This window comes from Mirounga angustirostris, unplaced genomic scaffold (assembly GCF_029215605.1).
Source record: "Mirounga angustirostris isolate CCGP_5_RB_7025 unplaced genomic scaffold, mMirAng1.0.hap1 SCAF_14, whole genome shotgun sequence".
Lineage (NCBI taxonomy): Eukaryota > Metazoa > Chordata > Mammalia > Carnivora > Phocidae > Mirounga > Mirounga angustirostris.
The window spans coordinates 27,613,806-27,626,777 of NW_026991722.1; the positions used below are offsets into that span (position 1 = coordinate 27,613,806).

At 45.4% G+C, this 12,972-nt stretch overlaps 1 protein-coding gene across 1 annotated transcript in view; it reads right to left on the bottom strand.

Annotated features, from left to right (window-relative positions):
• The window catches only part of SLC14A2 (solute carrier family 14 member 2), a 50,903-nt gene that overhangs the window by 21,389 nt on the left and 16,542 nt on the right, over nucleotides 1-12,972 (bottom strand). The window contains exons 6-9 of the mRNA XM_045886795.2: nucleotides 10,638-10,785; nucleotides 9,422-9,556; nucleotides 7,699-7,748; nucleotides 7,020-7,194 (exon numbers count right to left, since the gene is read on the bottom strand). Of these exons, the coding sequence (XP_045742751.1) occupies nucleotides 7,020-7,194; nucleotides 7,699-7,748; nucleotides 9,422-9,556; nucleotides 10,638-10,785 (508 nt within the window). The remainder of the gene's footprint in view (nucleotides 1-7,019; nucleotides 7,195-7,698; nucleotides 7,749-9,421; nucleotides 9,557-10,637; nucleotides 10,786-12,972) is intronic.

Here is a 12,972-nt window from a genome sequence, read left to right on the forward strand (position 1 = left end):
GAATGATAGGAGGGAACAGTTCAAAGACAAGGCACAGTTGAATGATGTTGGCATCTCAGCTTGCATCCACACAAGCACGTTGAGCATTTTGGTAAACTGTAGGAAAAGCTGTAAAGGCAACAGTGGTATGCTCTTGGTACATTTGATCTCCATGTTATTAACTTCTTGCCATTTCAGTGATGCCTCCTTCCCATTCCTCTGTAGAGATCCAGGGCCAGAGTACTGGAGAAACTAGTGTTGGAAGAGAGAGGCTACCTGGTCAGCTGGTCTACCCCCACCCAAAGCAAGCATTCCCAATAGGCCTCTAGCCCTTGTCCTTGCACTGCCAGAGCAGGGAACTCAGGGTCCCACAGGACTATTTCTCAACTTCCATTGTGAAAAACTGCTCTTCTCTACTGATTCAAAGTCTGCCTGCTTATCAATCCCACTGTTATCCTTGTTCTATCCCCTGAAGTAATGCTGAGTAAGTTGACTTTTTCCACATGCATTACTCCACACTGCAGACAGCCATGACCCTAGCCATTTCTTTTCTTCTCCAAGCCAAATATAACAGTGTCATCATCATTCCTGATGAAGCAAGGGGGCTTCAGACCTCATTCATCCAGCTTGGCCTCATCTAGTATGTCCTCCATTGCCAAAGACTCTTTCAAAGTATGCTACCCATTTTTTTTCTTTGTTTCTTTTCCATCTAACCTATTCTCAGAAATGATCCTGCAACCTAAGATGCAAATGATTGATCATGCTTACCGTGTTATCTTTCTAGGACTGTTTACATTTTAACAGGTTCAAAGCTTGAACTGAAGGGATGGCTGGGAATGTTTGGGCATCAGGTAATGGCAAGATAGAGGACAAGAGATGAGGCACAGAAATCTTCCTGGGACCCTTAACATCATGCTTGATACTTTTCCTGAACAGAAGACCAATCCAACCAGATAATTCACTCAAAATAATGAAACTGATACTCTGAACTTACATGGCTCAGGCAATCTGTGGTGTTACCCTCATCTTCACCTCAGGTGAGACTACTCACCTGGCCAGGCAAATTCCCATAAAACGAATTCCTTGAAGCCAGGAACTCGGCGGATTCTTTCCTGGTCAAGTAGGTTCCTGAGTAACATATTAACAGTTCTTCATACATGTCTTCTAGATGAATGAGTGAATGAGGTCAGACAATAAGGCAAAATTTCTAGGGGCTTGGCTCATGGAAGTTGACAAGTGGCCTTGGGCACAACAAAAGAATAATATAAACATACATGGAGATTCAAGATTCAAAATCCCTAAGATTTTCTGAAATGAAACACAGGTTTTTGAACTAAAAATTCAACTATCTCTTGAATTGAAGGGAAGAAAGGTTACTGGGATCTGAATTGGTGGCCTGGAAGATCAAAATGGCAGAAGTATCTCAAAGCAAAGCAAAAATACAAATGGTAAAAATTATGAAGGAAGCAAGCAACGTAGAGCAGAGCTCGAGGAGACAGAACACATGGATAATAGGCATTCCAGAGATAGAAGAAGGAAAAGATGGAGAAAGAGCAATAATCAGACAAATGTTAGAAGAAAAGCTGCTGAGCTGAAGAAAGACTTGAGTTTGCAGATTGAAAGGCAGGACTGATGAGACAAGACACACATTTAGGCTTGACTTAATAAAATTCCTGAAATCTACTGATAAGAAGAAAATCTTATGATGTTTTAGAAAGAAAGAACAGGTTATTTACAAAGGAAAAAGAATGAGATTGACATCAGATTTTTTGTTTGTAACACCTGGAAGCCAGAAAATGGAAGGACAATGGCTACAGACAGTTTAGGGAAGGGCTGTGGTTCAGGAACCCCCAGCCAAAATGCCATTCACTTGCAAGGGAAAGAAACTTTGTGGACATGCAGAGTCAGAGAACATGTCACCCATATTCTCTCATATAGTATTGAACAAAACACTCAATACTCAAACAAGAATTCTAAACAAGTAATACATGAATCGTAACAAAGATCATGAAACAAAAGAAGGTGAAGAATAAAGGGAACAGTGATAAAAGGTAACATGTCCACTCTACACAGTAAACGCCAAATGAACAACGATAGAATTACTGGGAATGTGGGGCATAGGGGCTGAGTAAGGATTTTTGCAAAAATGCGAGGCAAGGGAAAAAAATAAAAAATTATAAATGATCTCAGCAAGATCCAGGGATGGTTGATACTGGAGAAATAAAAGTGTTGTAAAAGTAAAAGTGGGGGCTCTGGGGAGGAGAATAGTGAAAGTGGTATATAAGGGCTTTAGTTCCTCAGGGTGGGGAAGGAGCATCAGAGAAATGGGAACTCTTGCCAGGGTAAACTATTTGACATCTTGTTTTTATATAATAGAGACATATACTTTTGATCATGAGTGTTGGGAAAGAAGCAGAACAACTAGTGAAACGGAAAAGAATAGTAGACTTTCCAAACAAACAAAGGGAAGAAAGAAAAAGTAACATGATCATACTTGCAAAATGAGGAAAGTAAAAAGCAAAAGCAGTAATAACCAATAAATAGTAAAAAGTAAAGTAAGGTGGAAGAAGTAAAACAAGCATACTGATGGTTACACTAAACAGGAAGAGGTTATATTACCTACTAAATTACAGAAACACTAAGATTAGGTTAAATATAAAACATTGCTAAATGCTATTCTTAAGAAACACGGTTAAAAGAAAATGATAAAGGTTGAAGCAAAGGGATAAGAAAACACTAGGAAGAAAGTAGGTATGGCAACATTAAGGCCAGATAAGTTGGAATGAGGTTAAAAGCATGAACAAGGATAAAATAGGTAGTATGTAATAGTAAAAGAACATTTATGAAAAATCAATGACGGTCATTGTCAATAGGCACCAAACAATGTAGCTGCTACATATATGAGACAAATGTTACAGAAATGCAAAGAGAGTTTCATGAAACTATACATTTATAGTTGACTTTTTTTTTGGTAAGCTCCATGCTGGGCTCAGTGTGGCGCTTGAACTCATGACCCTGAAATCAAGACCTGAGCTGAGATCAAGAGACACTTAACCAACTGAGTCACCCAGGTGCCCCATAGTTGAATTTTAATAAGCCCTTTTCAGAATTAAGATCCCATAGACAAAAAATAAATAAGCACATAGAAGAACTGAATGATGCAATTAATAAACCAATTTAATATGTATTTCCTTCAAATCAAAAATTTGCATTTGCATTTCCAAAATCAACTAAGTACTGGGCTACAAAGAAGAATTCATATAATTTTAAAATAGTTTCACAGGCCATCTTCTCTGCTCATAATAAAACTAGATATAGAAAGTTAAAAAATATAAGAAGTCCCAAGTGCTAGAAATTAAGAAATCATTCTTAGATAATTTTTGGATCAAAGAGAAATCAAAACTAAAATTACAAACTATCTGAAACTGATCAAAGCAGAATACTTTATTCCCAAACCTATGGTACACAGCTATAGCTACACTCAGAGGAAAATTTATAGCCTTAAAATGCCTTTGTTGTTAAAGGAGAAAGATCTAAAATGAAGAAACTTTACATCAATTTTAAAACATTAGGAAAAAGGAACATTTAAATTTGAGAAAACATGAAAAAAACTAGAAAAAGAAATCAATAAAATAGAAAACACACCAAAACTGTAGGTAGGGCAAATAAATCTCAAATTGCTTCTTTGACAAAGCCAATAAAATGGATGAACCCATCACCAACTTGATCAAGGAAAAGAGAGCAAAAGTCCATAAGATTGGGAAGAGAAAGGAGACGTAGCCATAGAAAGAAGAGAGATTGAAATTATTGTATGAGAACATTATGAGTAACAGTAGGGCAACAGTGTTTTAAATCTAAAGAAAATGGATTATTCCCTAGCAAACAAACTCTGAAGTTTGACCAAGAAGAAGTAGAAAACTTGACTATGTCAGTTAGCATAGAAGACATTGACAGATGAGTTGAGATTGATGATTTAAAAATACGACAGGACAACATCACTTCATGGCTGACAGCAGAATTCATTCATGGGGGAGAGCAGATGGAAATGGGGGGGGGAGATGATGAGGTCAGAGGGAGGAGATGAGAAGATCTAGGGAGGGGACAGTGGAGAGAGGGAGAGGATGGTGTGATAGGGACAATTTCAGACAGCACCTCCTCTACCACCCCCTGCTGCCAGCATATTCCTACTCTTTTTAATGACTATGTTCAGCCATATTTATGTTCAACTACCATTTGTACATCCAAGAGCTGCTACCCGGAATCTGGGGGTGATCACAGCAACACAGCCGGGATGTGGACCCAAAAGCTCTTCTCCCTTCTTTCTTGGCGGCTCATTCCTCTGCAGTCTCATGTTGGTGGTGTCTCTGTGGTTAAGTTTCCTGCCCCTACTCATCCATCCTACTCATCAGTGGGATGGGAAAGTGCTGGTGAAGGCAGGACAGGGTCACTCCAGGGAGCTCTCCAAACCTCCTACCACTATTTTGTCTACTTCTGAGGACATCTGGGCTTCTGTCCATGGCCCACAGGCAGGGTGACCTGCACGGGGCTGACTTTTCTTAGAGGGGTGGGGATTTTCATTTCTGCCCCACCCTTGTCCATGCCCACAAGAGAGATGTGGCATCTGCCTGCCAGACTGGCTTAATAAGATTTGTTCTGCTCCAGAAGGAGCTTGTTTGACCACATTTGGGAAATACCATCGATTTTCTGCCTCTTAGCCCCAAAAGATGTTTTTTAAAAACATTTCATCACTCCTGGACATATCTTGGCAAACGAATTCAGTGATTAACAATACTTCATCCAGGCAATTCTTTCTTGTTTCAAATTAGTAGATGTTTTCCTATTTCTACATAAATATCTGGCCATCTTGATCATAATGTATTATAGAATTTCTAAGGCCCTGTGGTTTTTCCAGACTTGCTGGACATGCTTTTTCCTCTTTCTGAATTACTTAGCTTTTATCCATTTTTCCTCCCATGAATTTGGCAGCTGGCAATGCAGTTAACATTTAATTTCTACAGGGGTGGAAGTGGGAACTTGGGAGAAAAAAAGCAACCCAGACACCTGTGACCAAAGTGGGACCTTGTTAATGACAGAGATGTGGGTTGGGAAAGGAAGAGAGAAGAGAGAATCTTGTCCAAGTGAACTGAAAGGATTTTTTATAGCCAAATAGTTTTCCTGCCCTGGAAATCAATTTTAAAAGCATGGTTAAAACCCAGCTCCCCGGCGCCTGGGTGGCTCAGTCAGTTAAACGTCTGCCTTCAGCTCATGTCATGATCCCAGGGTCCTGGGGAGCCTGCTTCTCCCCCACCCCACCCCCACTCATGCTCTTTCTCTCTCTCTCAAGTAAATAAATAAAATCTTAAAAAAACCCCCCAAAACACAACAAAAACCCCAGTTCCTATCAGATCCAGTTCTTGGGGTGGAGAGTTTCACAGGCTTAAAGGAAAGGAAAGATTTCTGGGCACAGTTTGTCCATAGTGAATGAATGGGGAATCTGGTTCTGTTATCTCTTGTTAGAATAGTTGGGGGGTCTCCCCTCCCTTTTGGGTAATTGAGCCCTGTCTGGAAGCCTGGCAGGGAACTGACACCCCCATCCTCCGCAGACCACCTGACCTTCACACTCCGCTCCACGCCTGCGATTCTAGGAGCCTCCCTGCTCTTCCCACTGGCAATGCCTGCACCAAAGGTCAGTTTTTCCTTACTCTTACGGTGGTGTGCCTGCTGGCAGAGGTGGAAGCAGAGTGAGGGGACAGAGGAGGGGTGGTTCCCAGACCTTGCTGGGGAAGGAGGGCCTGGATGAAAATGGCAGCCTCTGGTGCACTGGGTCAAGGAGACTCAGAGCGGATCTTCCTGATTCCGGTCATACTAATCTCACTTTCCTATAATCTTCTACTATCACCCAGCATAGAAATGGCTATGTGGGTGTCTGTTGCAAAGAACTTGGCGGTGTCCTTTGGGCCTGCCCTCTGCCCACCAGCTCCGAACTGTTACTATGGCAAGCATCCATGTCAGGCACTGGCAGACCTGGGTCGAATCTAGTTTCCTTGCTTGATCGTGGAACACAACCATGCTCATGCATGTCTATGTTGTCTAAGGCTGTTTCATGCCTTAGACACGCAGGTGAGTGTTTGCTAAAGACACCATAAGGTCTCCAGAACCAAAAACATTTACTGTTTGACCCTTTCCAGAAAAAGTTTGCTGAGCCCTGATATACATATAAATGGAGACTGAATGTAAGTTAATGACTGTAATTGGGAAGTCAAATTATGAACTTCATGGATAATTGTTTGTCCTTCTACTCAGGCTAACCATTTAAGTATCACAGACCTCATAAAGCTTCTAACACCCACAGGCAAATAGGAGAATGAGATAAGTTTCTTATCTTTTTTTTTAATAATAGAAGTCATATGTGGGATTCTAATTTTTATGAATTGCTTCCTGCTATGAGATAGCATCTTGCCCTTACTCTGACCACTGAATGTTCGAGACTTCCTATTTAGACACTCCCAAGCTCTAATTGTCCCTGCTTTGACTTTAAAACTCTATCAATGTGAAATCCCTCCCTTTTATGTAATGCTGGGTGTGCTCATCAGCCACTAACTCAATGCACCTTCAACTCTTTGCGTGTATCCCCTGAATTTCCACCCACTCCGAGTCTGCCTGGGAACCACTCAGCAAGTTCAATTTTACAGCATCTATTATTCAGCTAAACATGCCATGAAGACCATCTTGTAATCATCTTCCTAAAAGACTAAAGAGAAATGTTTTTGTTTTAAGACAATGACATTGAAAGCACATGTCTTACTTCTAACTCTGCAAGCTCATACCAACTTCCTCTAAAGTCATATATGGATAGTTATGGCTATTTGGGCAGAGAGAGAAAAACGAGCACCAGGGAAAGGGAGGTACAGGTGTGTTGGGTTCTAACAGGAGAGGCACAGAAGGGGAGTGCTGCAGCCGATTGACCCAGAGCTGAGACCACAGGGAGCAGACACCAGGTCCAGGCAAAGAACATTTCTGCCTAGGAGTTGGCTAGTCACCGCTGGGGGACTTCTCTTCTTCACTGCTCTTCACTTTCAGGTAGTAGATGCGGTTGGCCTCTGGGTAGGTGACTTTGCTGAGTGGGAGCTTATAGATGGCAGGGTTGTTGGTTGTCAGGAGCAGGAAGATGAGGGTGGAGAGGCAGAAGGCCCAGGTGCCTGGTGGCACACCAACCTGGAAGAAGAAACACTGGGGTCTGAAAATGGTCCTAGGCTGCAGGGACCCTGGGGGAGAAGGATGTGGTAGGAGTTGAGGATGGAGATCCTTCTTCCCTAGTGATGACATTGGATTTTGGGTTCATAACATCAGAGGAGTTGGTGTAGGAATTTGAGATGTTGGCACTTTTGGATACAATCCGAATCTTTTAATGATGGAGCTGAAAATCAGCCTAGGGATGATTTCCCACATCCGGCCACACACCAATACCTCCATCTGTCCATCTAGGTTCTCCACTGCTGGTCGTATCTCCCTTTTGCGCACACACACAGCCACCCCCAACTACCTCAGAGGCACATGCATGCAATTGCCAGTCATTCTCTGGACAAACCCTGGATAAACGTTGACAAAGACGTTGTGTGGGTACTAGCTATCATAATGCACTCAGGATTCTTCCACAAACTGCAAATGTCCTAAAGCCCTGGCTGGGGGAGGGGCATGTTCAGGAGAATCCAAACTTACCACCGACATTATGTTGGAGAGGGCCGCTCCCATGTATGCACAGAACAGGGCTGTGGAAAAACAAGGCCCATGGAGTCAGCTTCCCAGGGTCTGCCCCCACCCTCCCCAAGGGCAGGGTCTGCAGCAGACCCTGACATCTGGCATATTTGCTTGACATTATTATGGTAGTTATCTTTGCAGGTAGGTGTGGTCAGTCTCCCACCAGACTGTGGGTTCCCAGGGCAGAGATGAAAGCGTTCTATCCCTTCCCCACTTCCATGGGGAGTCCCCACTTGCATGCATAGAGTCAGGGGTCAGTAAGCATCTTTTGCTTGTCATACTGACCTTGGGGATGGTCTGGCACAGGCCGGGTCACTGGATTATTATCTGTCCAGGGGTTGAGGGGTCAGATTATATGAGCCCCCAGCAAGTCCTCTCCCGTCCAAGATTCTGAGCAGCTCTGATAGACCTTTTTTGGACCTGCACCAAGTCTCACAAGGGCTGGACCTTATTGGTCCGTGAGCTTGTCTTTAGGAGCCAGGCATCTGAGTTCACCCTAGGATGTGGCCCTCAGGATAGGGTAGCTCATCAACACCCCTGTGCCTCTGGACAGGCTCCTTCTGCCCCTTCACTTTTGCTCTTTCTGTTCCTCTGTCCAGAACACTTTCTCTGTGCCCCCTGCCCCCCACCCAATTCCCATCTTGGCAATGTCGAGATAAACCCCATCCTCCTCCTGAAGTCTTCCCAGATGGTTCTAGCCACAAGAATCTGCCACTTCTCTGAAGGTCAAATGCAGTTACAGTCTTAGCCTCAAAATATCTGGCACTTTTGACTTGACAAATATTTATCGAGCCTACCGTCTCCCTGCTGGCTGCTGAGGGGACTATAAGGGACACGGAAGACATTTACAGTCGCCACACATGAGTGGGGAAAAAAACAAAAGTTCTCCTGGATGGTATTCTGACCTTTACTTGTCTTTAGTTTTGCTTGTTAAGGTCCTGCTGTTTCCAGAGAATATAAGCAACTTCAGGGCAGGAAGACTGGTGGAAAGATGGGGCTGTGGTTTGAATCTTGCTTCTGCCCTTAATAGCTGCATTCGACGCCAAGTTCGTGAACCCTTCTGGGCTTCTTTCCCTGTCCCATAAAATGCGCTGACAATCTATGCCTGGACTGAGCTCCCATGTGGTGCTGGGGGCAGCCGTAATAAGGCCTGCAGCCCATTTCCCTTGGGACAGCATGCTGTTTACTCCACGGGAATCAAGCTCCCATGGTCCGATTTTCTGAGACCTCAGTGCTCCCAAGTACATCATCTCCCTGGGTCTTTCCGACAATCTTTTTAGACATCACAGCCTTAACAATTGTGTGATTACTTCTCTTCCACTAGATGTGGCTTCATGAGGTTGTGGTCCCCACTGCATCTGTGTCTAGCCTAGGGCCTGGCACTTAGTGGTGCTCTGTAATGGGTTGTGGGATGACAAGTTATTACACCTGGACACTGCCACTAGCACATGAGGAAATGCATGTGTGATCTCCTTGTAAACTTCCAACACTGTTGTAATAGCAGTAAGCGTGGTTGCGACTCCATTTGCCAGAAGAGGAACCTCAAGTCTCCTGGTGTCGGGACCCAAGCCACAGGTCCTTCTATCACTGTTGTGAGTTCTGACTAGTGGGCCCCATGAGTTTCACGTAACCAAGCAGGGAGGGAAGGAAGAGCAGAGTGACATGGCTTTCCCCAAATACCTACCACAGAAAAGGGCCAGCAGGTGGGTCTGCCAGGTGAGGGCGTAGAACATGCCCCCAATGGCGATACAGGAGAGGACACAGTTGTAGCTCCAGAGGCCCAAGTAGATCCTCCCAAAGGGCGTGGCCACCGTCAGGGCTGTGGGACGAGGTGTGTTGTTTCTGGCCAGTCCCGGGTTCCAGCACAAAGGCCACCCCGTGGCTGGTGCCAGGTCTCAGGGTGGCCTCAATCCTGGCATCCCCACCCCCCCAACCTCCTCCCTCCTCCCATGAAAGGAGCTTCTACAAATGGCATCTGGTCTTCGGGAACCAACAACAAGAAGAGAGCAGTGATTTCCAGACTGTGTTTTGGAGATTTCACATAGAGGTATGACTACTTTCAAGGTGAAGGGAGGTCAAGGTGTCGGGATTCTAGGCCTTCCCCACTCCTTTGGCCACAGCAACTGCATTTTTAGTAAGAAAGTTTTCAACTGAGAAAGGTCTGCTTCAAACGGATGAGGAAAAGTATGTATGTACACATATAGGAACACGGAGATAGAGAAATAATACAGTGAAACGGTAGGATGTGAACAACAGGTGAATCAGGTAAAGAATGTATGGGGTGCTTTGTGTACCGTTTTTATTTTTGTAATTTTTTGGTAAGTTCAAAGTTATTTTCAAAGAATTTTTTTAAGTTCTGTTTCCAAGATGTTTCTGACAAATATTGGAATGAGTCGGCAGGATCTTAGTCCCATATGTCCAACTCCAATGTCTGGCTCTGCTGTCCACATATCCATATATACGTGCATGTACATACATACACATACATGTAGAAATATTAAATCACATTTGTCAAATAGCAACACAAATTTTGAGAAATTTTTTTCTTTTAGTTTCCTTGACACTTCGAAGTGCTGGGTCATTTATACCTCTTGCTGTGCTACTGCTCCCCTCCCCCCTGAGTTCCCCTCCCCTCCTCCCAGCCCCCAGCTCCCAGGGGCTCAGTTAGCAGGCTGACCAGGTCTTCAGTCCCTTGCGTCTCCCCACATATCCTGCTGAGGCAGTGTGCTCCCTTTGGAGACTCAAGAAAGGGAAAAATACATCCCTACTCCTGACAGTGTTCAAAAACGCTGGTGAAGATCTATGATCTATGATCTAGAACATTTGCCACGTGCAGGGGTGAAATGACCTCAGGAAGATTATGCCCAAGCCCTCCTTGCAGAGATGGGACCGTGTCCTACCCGCCAGCATCCCCACGATGGAGCCAATGGCGGCATGCAGGCAGACGAGTGGCGAGGAGATGAACAGAGCCACCAGGAAGACGCCGCCTGTCCAGGGATTGTCGCAGCCATACACCTGGCCGACCCCGACGGGGATGGCTTGTAGCAGCTGCAAAGTCAACAGAATCCAGGTCACTGGAGCGTGGGCACATAACACAAAGACCAGGCCTTAGGGTCGGGACTGAGCCATTCCTGGTGGGGGTAATGGGCTGGAACAGGGTGGGGTGGGGGGACGGTGCTACCCTCCAGTGTGTAAGAGACCTTGGGAGGCAGGACGCCAGCCAGAACAAATCACTCTTCACTCCACCACCTAGCAGGCATCTGGTATCCCTCATGCAGAGCCGGGCAGGGCCCCCCAACACAGATGCTTCTGAGGGACACATGGCTTCTGCTCTGAGAGGAGAAACTCTGAGGGGACCAGAGGGCACCTCCTCTCTAGACTGCCATTGGAGGTTTCGGGGCACTAAGGTATTGCCACTAGACCTTCCGAAATCCTACAACTATTCCAGGAATACTGGAAATATTTTAGGCCATTCTGACAATTGACTTAATCTAAGGTCACCCAACTTATTGGTGGCCAAGGCCAGGCTAAAGCCTCTAAACTTGACCCCTAGTCTACAGGTGGTTGCTGTAGATTCAGAGCTACCTAGGGTGTTGTGGGGCTCTGGGAAGGAGGTGGGACTTCCCCTGCTCGAGGAGCCTTTAGCATTGCAGAAGGGTAATGTGCGCAACCTTGGAAAACAGAACAAAGCCAACATCCCTGAGCTTAAGAGTCATTTGGTGGTGTTGTAATTGGAGATGGTTAGTTTGGCAGCCAGATGGCCCTTTTCTGCCCAAGCTGAACCATCCCCATCTGACAGAGGAGGGGAAGAAGGAAAGGAGGGAGATTGGCAGGCTAGGGAGAGCATTGGCCTGGGAGCTGAGGGCTCCAGCCTTCAGAGGTCTCTGCGTGAGCTCATGGCTTGATGGCGAGTATGTCACTTCTTCACGCTGGGCTCTGGTGTCCACCTCTGTAACAGGAGGAGGCTGCCTTATCAGATAATCTTTCAGCTTTAAAATTCTGCAGTCTTCACTCCATTACTAGGTGATGTGACCTCTTTGAGGTCTCCTTTATGGCTGGGTACATACTAGGTGCTTCATATATATGTATTGATTCGCTCAGCGGTTTCCAAACTTGGCTGTAATTAATCACCTGGAGATCTTTAAAAAAAAAATTGATGCCTGGCTCCTCCCCAACATCATGATTTAACCGGTATGGGCCTGACCAGGGCCTCAGGAGATTATAATGTGCAACCGAGTTTGGGGACCACTGGGTTAGTTACACATGACCTACTGTAGATGTTGGGAGTTCACTGCATGTCTCCCTTTGGGTGAATTTTTGGACATTTTAACAAACTGATTTAATTCTGGAGTCAGTCTGATTTCTTTAGAGAATAGTGTTTTGAGCTTTTAAGCTTTACCCATCCTTGTCTCTAGATGGGTGGCCTTTCAATCACCAAGACCCATTGGGCCAGAGCCTATAGCCCTGTGCCAGGAATGACATGGTGGGGTGCATCTTATTTAAAGGAACCCCGAGAAAGCTTTGTGCCAGTTCAGGGAACTCAGCTTCTATTTGGGGAATGGGTTAGAAGTCTACTCAATAAATATTCTATGACTTCCCAAAGTCTGAGGAATGCAGGCTGCTGAGGGGGTTCCAACTTCCCCCTTCCCCTCTAGGAACACAGGTTTGAAGGAACACAAACTCCTATTACAACACCACCTAGCAGGTCTGTGCCCCTAGGGCAATGTGCCTTACTGCCGATGAGGCTCCCTGACGATCCTATCAGAGGTAGGGTTTTGCCCCTGCTCCCACCCCTGCTGTTTTCCACTGGAGAGGGTGAGCTTTCCCTTCAAGGCAGGGCTCTGTCTTTTCCATTCTCTCCGATTTCCACCCTAACCCTGACTCCTCGTACTCCTGCCCTGGGCCCAGACAAGACTTTACAAAGATAAAACCTTTACAAAGGGTCTGCGTGGTTGGCAGCCGCATCTGCGCTAGGGGCTCGGGAGCCTTTCCTTTTCCGAGAGGCTTCGGGGTCAGAGGGTGGCCGGCCCTGGAGGAGCCGCGGCCCACCCTGCCCTGGAGCCGTGGTCCTGGAGCTGAGCCCCCCGCAGCAGGGCTCGGCTGCGTGGTGAGGGCTCAGAAATCAGACTGTCTAAACAGTATTGAGGACATGGGTTATGTTTGCAAGCATTCAAAAGACGATCATGGAAACAATATTCTGAATTATTCCAAAAAGCCGAGCTAGAAGCAATGGGT